Source organism: Macrobrachium nipponense, chromosome 44 (genome assembly GCF_015104395.2).
Source record: "Macrobrachium nipponense isolate FS-2020 chromosome 44, ASM1510439v2, whole genome shotgun sequence".
NCBI classification, from domain to species: Eukaryota; Metazoa; Arthropoda; class Malacostraca; order Decapoda; family Palaemonidae; genus Macrobrachium; species Macrobrachium nipponense.
This window is the reverse complement of record NC_087221.1, coordinates 51525621-51534744: the sequence shown is the minus strand read 5'-3', so window position 1 is coordinate 51534744 and position 9124 is coordinate 51525621. Positions and strand designations below refer to the sequence as shown.

The window sequence follows — 9124 nt, the reverse complement described above, 5'->3', positions numbered from 1 at the left end:
AAACACAATGGTTTTCTATGGAGGATTTAATATTTCTACCTGTTAAATTAATCAGTGATCTAAGAAGAGCTTAATTAGCCTGGTGCTAGCAAAACCATATCAGTGTGTAGGTGTGAAAAAAAAAATAATTTTCATCCATTACTAAAAACTAGCCCATTTCATGCAATGAAAAGAAATCCCTCATGCAAAAGAAACCAGTTATCCATTAGTCCTGCAGGACAGATCCTGGAGTCTCAAGCACCGAGATGGGTTATTCTTCATGTGTCTGGTCCTGAGCTGTGAGAAGGTAGGGGTTGGAGGAGGGAACTCTTTCTACAGGTCAAGGGTTATTAAATGAACAAACTTCACAATAACACCATTGCTTACCAGTAGTCAGAATTGCAATTTAGATAGTAATCACATGTCCTAAGGGTCCCAGACTGGCATGTGAGACCTAAATGATCTGCTAGGGATGACCTTGGAAATAAACTTAAGCTTCCGAGAGACAGAGTGAAATTTATCTATACAGAGAAACCCATGAGAATCTACTAAATGTAAGCTTGGAAGTCCACATCAGACTCAACTGGGAGTGCTGTAGATTGGGAGAACTGCTACCAAAGGCTTCTCCCCCTTAAGTGAATAATGTAGCAGAGAGTATAGGAGTGACCATAGATGCAATTATTCTGGAGACTTTACATCATAGTTTATGCCTACTGTCACCAAAGGGAATAAAATTTACTGAATCACCTATGTCACCTTCCATTAACCTGTAAACTGTTTGACCCATGCTGATGAATGCTATGGGCCTGCTGAATTCTACCACAGCACAAACACTGCTGACGGCACACATTAAAATCAACATTGCCTTGATGTGTCCAATATGTTATCGAATCCTAAGCAAAAATATTCACCAGCCATGTAGACAGAAAATGAGTTCTTGCCTCCTGAATACATAACTAATTTGGAAAATAACTTCCTGCTTGGGGCAACCTGATAATAGACTGAGAGCAACAAACTTCAAAGGCCTACCTGTTAAGCAAATGTTTCTTCAATCAAGCTAATAAGTTGAAAGACTACCTAGAATGTCCAAAAATTTAAGTGGATGCCCCACATTCAGTGTTGTATGTTCAGTAAGTCCTTTGCTTGGACAAAAATGATTATCCGATTTGGTAAGACAATTGCTTTTGCCATCAAGACATCCATACTTTTGTCACCATGAAGGTGTCTGTAAGCTACATACTTGTAAACCCATAACTTATCCTGGAACTGCATAAAAATAATACTTGGTGGGCGGAAGTAGTAAATCACAACCTATTTATTGAAGTGATCCTTTCAAGCCCAACAGACAAAGTGCAAGTGGTTCAATAATTGTGCTTTATCCCTGAGAAACTGGACAGTGAGACAAAGAAACTTCCAAGTTTCAAGAGAGGACTTCAGCAAGAGAGGAGTTAATGTGAAGATTCCGGCCTTCCAGGATGAACAATCTATGCTTCCTTACAGCTCCTTAATATATCAAACAGGGGATGGCTGATGTCCAAGGCTTTGCACATCAGCAGGAAGATGAGCAGCATTATGTCGCATAAGGAAAATGCAAGGCAGTCCTGTTAACACCTCTCTGACAAGAAATAATTTTTCAAAATAAGAGTAAAGCTGAGATTCATACAGTAATTTTATGTTTTCTTTTACTAAACAAATTCATTTAAGCTCATTACGCAACTATATATAATGCAGTTATGGGAGCAGAAATGGGTGGTATCACTCTTGACTTCTATTCAAGGGCCAGGGACCCTTCTTTCCCCAGAACTGAGCCTCTTCCTGCCCTACAAAGCCAACTCCACTGAGAAGACTGCCTAATGGACAGAAATTTGGAAAATGGTTCAAAACAGGGCAGTCAAGATCTTGCAGTCTCCTTCCTGGGTTTCTACAGCCACCTCTTTCTAGTGGAAAAGGCTTCAAGAAGTTGGAGACCAGTTATAGACCTTTCATCAATGAATAATTACATCCTTCAGACACCATTCAAAATGGAAACTGCCAGTTGTGTTGGACTCCATCAAGAAGGGAGACTAAACAAATAGGAAGATAAATCATTAGTATTCATATTATCATGTCAAGAAGGCAAAAATACACATTATGCTCAGTAGTACTTCACATGCATGGGGTGATCCTGAAGTGTCAAGCAACAATCAGTCATTCTTGTGTCTGTGACAGTGTGAATTGTTTCCATTGCTTTAGTGGATTTCTCAGACTGAGATTCCTTTTCATTTTTTCTCTTATACTGCGTATAAGAGATACACATGTATAAAAAAATAAATAAAAGGGAATCTCAATCTGAGAAACCCACAGAGGCAATGAAAACAATAGTAGTTCTTACTGTCGCAGACACAAAAATAGTAATGATTTTGATAGCTGCCCGCGACTTCAGGATCACCCAGAGCATTTGAAGTACTACCTAACTTTACAAAAGAATAGAGGTTTCTTGGATTTCTTTTGATGTATAAGAAATGGAATAATTATAAGGTGTGGGTCTGCTGTGAAACAACTTTCATTTAATAAAAATTTCCCATCAGTAACACCCAAGACAAAATTTTCATCTCTAAATGGCTGACCACAAGGTTTGTTCTCATACATAAAAGAATATGCATCAGCTAATCTTGCTGATGGACCTTACTGAAAAACTTAGTGAGAGACATTTTTGGGTAAAATGTAGGTAGAGGTTGCTTAGAACTGGACCTTAGCACAAAACTTATACTAGGATGGACGGATAGACGGACGGACTAAATACGATATCCCTTCATCTACTCTGTTGGGCGAGGGGATAATAAACACTACCTCAGTTAATGAATTTCACCTCTTAAAAATGTCATGATGATGAAGGATAAATGGTAACAATGATTCTGGTGTTCTTGTCTCTTATTAAGTAGCTGTGTCATATCCTGGTTGCTTTGCCTATTCAGGGCTTGTAAGAGAAACTATTTGGATATGTTTTTAATCACAATACAAGTGAGACATATTAACTAGGAACCATTGAAACTTTATTCTACTTTGGGATGGATATATGCATGACATTCAGCCTTAAAGCTACGGCACAACTTCTTATCCAGAATGAACATTATCTACCTTTTTGTAAGACACCACAAAATGTTAGTCTCAGAATTGGTTGCACTCATTTGACCCACGGGTATCTGAAGACTAATCTGCAAGCCCAATTTGAAGATGCAGAACAACATACACAATTTTTTTGTGATTATTAAGTTTACACCCAACATTAAATATCAAAAGCATTGGAAGCAAGTCCTAAAACAAAATTTTGATAAATTATTTAAGAACTGTAGTCTATTAAGAGGATCTAGTATCTTCACTAAGAACAAACCCTTCTGGCCACCCATATGAAAGTTAAGAATGTCATACTATAAAATATGTGCCTTTCTCAAAGGCAAACCTAAGATTTGCAAAATAATAAAATAAAAAATTACTTAGTCATAAATAAGTAAAAAATTACTTCGTCATAAATAAATTCAAAAATGACTGTCACAAACTGGAAAAACAGTATGCAGTTCTTTATTACTTTTCATTCCACAGTGGGAAAAGTCATGATGAAAATCTAAGGAAGTCAAAGTTATGTGTGTGTTTACATGAAAGTAATAAGTAAATTAATGTATATTTCACACTGATATTTGTGTCCCAATGTTCCCGGGATCACCATTCTTGCCAGCCAAACAGAAGGTAGTCTGTTCCCTCTGAATCCTCTTGTATACATCAAACAGTAATCTTTCTTTTATATAAAAACTGAATGCCAGACAGCAAGATTTGATCAAGGGGCTGGAAGGAAGGTACTCAATGATCAATGGGTTGTTGCTGAATTCAGTTTGTTTCAATAAAACCCCAAAGAACATACCTCTAAGAGGCCAAAATCGTTTTCCAAAGGGGGTTTGAGTATACCTGTAAGATATAGTAAAACACTTGGTGACTTTAAAGTGTCAGAAATCAAGTCTCTAGTAGCCTTAAATATTTGAATAAACTATGGAAAAAACGCTATCAAATGTAATGCAAAAAGATTGTATCAGTGTATGCATCAGAACTGGAAAATAAAACAATGAAAAAGGAAAATGTAAGACAAGGTGGTCAATTACCTTGTTAGACTAGACTACACCCCCCCCCAAAAAAAAAGGACCAGCATGAAGCAGTTACTTTTCCATCAAGTTGTTGACCTTGAAGTAGCTGATCCTCCAGGTAAAGCCTGATAACCCCCACGAAAAAGAGCAACTAGTCCTGTCCCGTTGCTGGTGACAGTATAAGAAAAGAATGATGGAAGGTATTAGGAAAAGTCCTTGGCTACTTGTTGACTACTTTTATACGTAATTAAGAACAAACAAATTATCTCAAGACAGCAAATTCTAACATAACCTTTTTCAGGGCATCACAAGGAGTCTTGCTGTGCTGACCAGCAGGAAGAGTCCTCAAGGTGGGGTTGAAAATAAAATTTTCTAATAGAGTTGTTCAGAATGCTAAATAATGCAATCATAGGTGAGGACAGCAACCCGACATTAAGGTTTCATTAACTCGCGAGGAACCTTATTTCCTTCAGCACTGTATTATAGAGTATCATACACTCCATTATGAGAGGACAGATCTACCCCTCTAATAGAAGGGTTGCTAGCTGGAATGCCACTATTCTTTAAGTTGCTGGACAACCTCTGGCTTGGAGACAAAGGATTTGCAACTTGCCTACAAAATAAAACAAGTGTCCTTACTTTAAAAACTTATTCCTAGGCAACAGATTCCAGGGGCTGGTCACCACCTTGAAGAGCTGACTGGTAAACTAGCCATACTGTGATTAAAAAGTAGCCATCAAAACCATCTTCCAAGCACCTACAGGTAAGCCACCTGAAACAGTCATGCAGGAGGATGATGATAATGAAGAGATCATCCAAGGATACCACACAAAGTATCCTCCAGATCACTAGGTCTAATGGAATGGACTATACCAGGAAAATTTGTAGACGATGCTCCCCATAAAATGATTTACCAAGGTCATGCCCTACAAAAGAAAAAACTTGTACAACAGAATCCAGCAACCATTATCTCAATAGTACCTGTTTCCTCAAATGAACCTGTCAGTCAACAACTGTGTTGCCCAAGTCTGAAGATGAAGTGTTCTCCCTTAGTGACTCTTGGAGCAATTGTTGCTGCTAGGTTTCTTCTGGTTGGTCCCATGGAGAGACAACAACACTTTCTTGGTACTGTCATATCAAGTGTAACTTCAAAGGGTCTCAATCACTCTACACTGATTACAAAAGACAAATTTCAGCAATAGTAGCTAAAGCATTAATGCCTTCTGGAATCTAGGCTGGCAGACTGATCATGAAAAAAAATCTAAAATCAAAAATATGCTTGAAAGTTACTAGAAGCAAATAAATCCAACAGCAAACAAAAAACAGTATATTGGAAATTGGGTATAATTACTGACAGTAACTGATACAAAAATCATAAATAACAAATACAAGAAAAGTCTATTAGTGCAAAAGATATATGTAAAATAACCTCACTAGAGATAAAGAATCAAGTGCCAGAAAAGTCAATAACTGGGAAGTTAAAGTAAAGCTGTTAACAGCAATTCAGGGTCATGAAAATGAGGTTTTTGATTGATACAAACCAGAGGATCCAGAGAGCATATACTTATTGGGACTACCCTTTTCTTCTTCAGTCTAACAAACAAATAATGGGTTCTCCAGGGAACATTCAGGACAGAAATACAGGAATATATGATTAATGAGACTGTGGTGAAAGACACATTATAAACCAAGCATGCACACACACCTCACCTCACAGTTAGTGAGAAATAAAACGTGAAAACAATGAAAGGAAAGCAAGAAAAATAGTACCACTAGCCCAAGTAAACTGAAGTGGTGTATCTGTGAAAAACATGACTGTATACAGAAAACTAAGAGCTCTGTTAAGGCCACATGCTCTTCAGTTATGCAGGATAAGCCAAAGATTTTTGCATCCGGAGAAACCATGAACCATGTTAAGCTCCCATCATGATCATCGTTTTAGGAGACAATATATACTTATGCAACCTTAAAGACAAAAAAGCATCAGCCCACTTCTATATCATATACAATAACTATACACACTAATTAAAAGAACACTCTCTTGGTAAACTTTTGAGTCGGAATACAGAGGAATGCAAAATTTGTTTCATTACAAAGTACTATACATACAATCATATAAAACTGAACATAACAAGCACATCTCCTCCAACAATAACAAAATATATTAAGGTGTATAGACAACATAAGAAATAATATCCAGTGAGTATAGAAGTGTATTACTATGAATAATATGATTTGCTATACTAGAAAAGCAGTGGTCTAAGTCCTTAGAAATAATCTAGAAAATTCCACACAACAAAATTCTCAAAAAAAAAAAAAAAAATAGAGTAGTTACCAAATTATTTTTCATAATTATGCTCCATACGTACAAACTTCTCATTATTACTTATGCTTTAAGAATAGTTAAGAGCAGAAGGAAGTGTTAAACATGACCTAAATTACTGAAGTTGTGTTTAATGATGGGAAACATATGAGCCAAGGGGACCTCTCTCTCTCTAATGTCAAGCACTCTTTCTTATTCACTGATTCCACCCCCTTTGGACCCAGCTTCTGCCCAATTGCAAGGGACTGGGAAGATGGCACTAACAGTAAAAGGAAAAGGTAACATTGGAATATAAAAATAAAAGAAAATTTCACCAGTGTTCACATGAATTACTGGTACCCAATGTTCCATAGCTGTAAAGGTGGAGACAATCAATTCAAATCCTTCAACTGCCACTTCACCTAACTACAGATTACTAGGTAAATACATGATAACTAGGTAAATACATGGTGACCAGTGGCTACCCGAAATATTTCTTCTGTATTTTTTATAAAATGTAGGCCTTTAGCAGTTGCTCATCTATCATACCCTCTCTACTTGAATGAACTACCACAAACCAAGTCTGGTCATAACTGAACATGTGATTCCATGGTTGAAAGTATATTCATGAGATGAAATCAAAGTGCTTTAAGGTTAGAAAAGGTTTTAGGTCATAATGATGGAAGCTGGCTGATCACCTATCCACTACAACTGCTTACTCAAATGAGAAAAACTATCTATCACAACACCCTTATAACTCAAGTAATTGTTCTTAGTGACCCATATGGAAAGTATAAATGGTCTAAAAATTTGTCAGTGCAATATACTGCTCATCAAATAAACACACAGCGCTCACACCAGACACAGAAGTTTCCCCCATTGCTTTGGTACGCAAAAGGCACTGTTGCACCATCCTCCCTTCCAAGTTCCTATTCACAAAGTTGAGGTCTCTGTTCCTAGTTCTAATCACAAACTTGGGGGCAAAAGGTACACAAACAGTCATGAATACTGTGCACATCTGCAAAGACACTAACTATAGATTCTTCTTAACATGATCTTGAATTCAAGGACTGAACAACAACAATGAACAACAGTAGAATGTTCTTTTGTTGTCTTAAACAGAAATTCTTTGAAAATGGGAATACTTGCCATTTGAATAATGCCAGTTATGCTAACAGAACGCTTAAAACACTGCATGATACAGAATCAAACAGTGCAGGTGCATATATATTAAAAAATAAATCTAATTTTATGGGAATTCACCTAAATGACCATCTTTATAAGAACTGAGACAAAGAATGAAGGTGCTCAACAGGCAAACAAGAGGGCTTCACTGATCAGGAACCACGGCTTCACTAATTCTGGCATCAGTTTGACACTTGGTTCATCGACCCTTTACTGGGAATCAGGGCATAAGTAAAAATGAGGTTTGCAATTCATTTGAACAGATAACAGTTTATTTCCTAGCATTTCTGGATTTCATTGTTCTAACTTAAAAGCTAGGATAAGCTAAATCAACTAAAACAAGTACAGAAGTAGACATTGAAACCTTGACTGTGGAATCATCTTGTGACAGTGTCGAGTACATCCTAAGTATTCTTGATATAAAAACTGTATTTAATTAACACTTACACTCAAAACTGCTCCAGTTTGGCTGATGTGATCGCATCAGTTGTTAAAAAACTTAGTCCACAAAACTAATAATACAGGGTAATTTTTCCCATGAACAAAAATCAACAACAGATCAATATACCTGGCACTAAACAGCAGCAATTGGTGGAAAAATATGAGAGAACACATAAGGCAACACAAAACATGGAAAAATATAGTATCATACTTCTGTCTTGGTTCCACATGAAGAGGGCAGAGGGATATCAAAGGATTGCGCCAAGGAAAGGGTTGTTCCTCTCTTAATAATATGATAAAATAAATTATCACACATTGGGATCTAAACTCACCCTCCGTCTTAATATGGGTTCATCCTGCAAGCAAAAAAATAAGAAAGGTTTTAAAATAATATTGTTTACTAGAGAGGAAAGACTTGTGGTTGGTAGAGAAGATTAGTGAGACTGGGGACAAGATGCACTACATCATTGACACATACAACAGAATGATGAAAGTAAAGGACAATAAAAGCTTCTTTCATCAATCCATGGTAACAGTTACCAAAAGTTATTAGACACCAGAGAATGGATAAGTAAAGAATAAGTATGAGCCTACATGTTCAAGCAAAAATAAGTGCAAATACAAGCAAGCTCAATTAACCCAGGGCTATCTATTTAACAGTTTTAATGAGCAGCCATGAGACTCTTTTTGCATTTGGTTTTGAGAGTAATGAGGATTATTAAAAAATTTTAAGATTTTTAATAACAAACAGTGGTAAATATTTTTTCACTGAACTTTGTGTTTTTCATTTAAGGCAGTTTCTAAGACAAACAGAAACAAAGCTGTTTGCAAGATAAAATTTATTTAAAAGCTGGTTGTGCAAGCATTAAGATGTTACGCTACTCTTGATACATATTTAGAATATTTCAGTTGTGTTTTCTGCTGACTGTTTACTGCCTTTCAAGTAAAAATATCTAAATATTATTGTATATGTTTATCCCACTCAATGCACATACCAATAGCACATTTCAATGACTTGGTCTGACAATATTGATACTCATACTTAGTCTAAGCTCAGTTCTAAATGCACTTGATTTTTTTGTCTGACTATGTTTTCTCATGTATG

The 9124-nt window shown here is 36.4% G+C and overlaps 1 protein-coding gene across 17 annotated transcripts in view; it reads right to left on the bottom strand.

Moving 5' to 3' along the window:
• Positions 1-9124, bottom strand: part of LOC135204360 (serine/threonine-protein kinase OSR1-like) — a 368965-nt gene that overhangs the window by 56409 nt on the left and 303432 nt on the right. For 15 of the 17 annotated variants that reach the window (XM_064234579.1, XM_064234571.1, XM_064234572.1 and 12 more), the window contains one exon: positions 8352-8375. The exons of the other annotated variants lie outside the window; for them this stretch is intronic. In XM_064234579.1, the coding sequence (XP_064090649.1) occupies positions 8352-8375 (24 nt within the window). The remainder of the gene's footprint in view (positions 1-8351; positions 8376-9124) is intronic. 17 annotated transcript variants of the gene reach the window in all.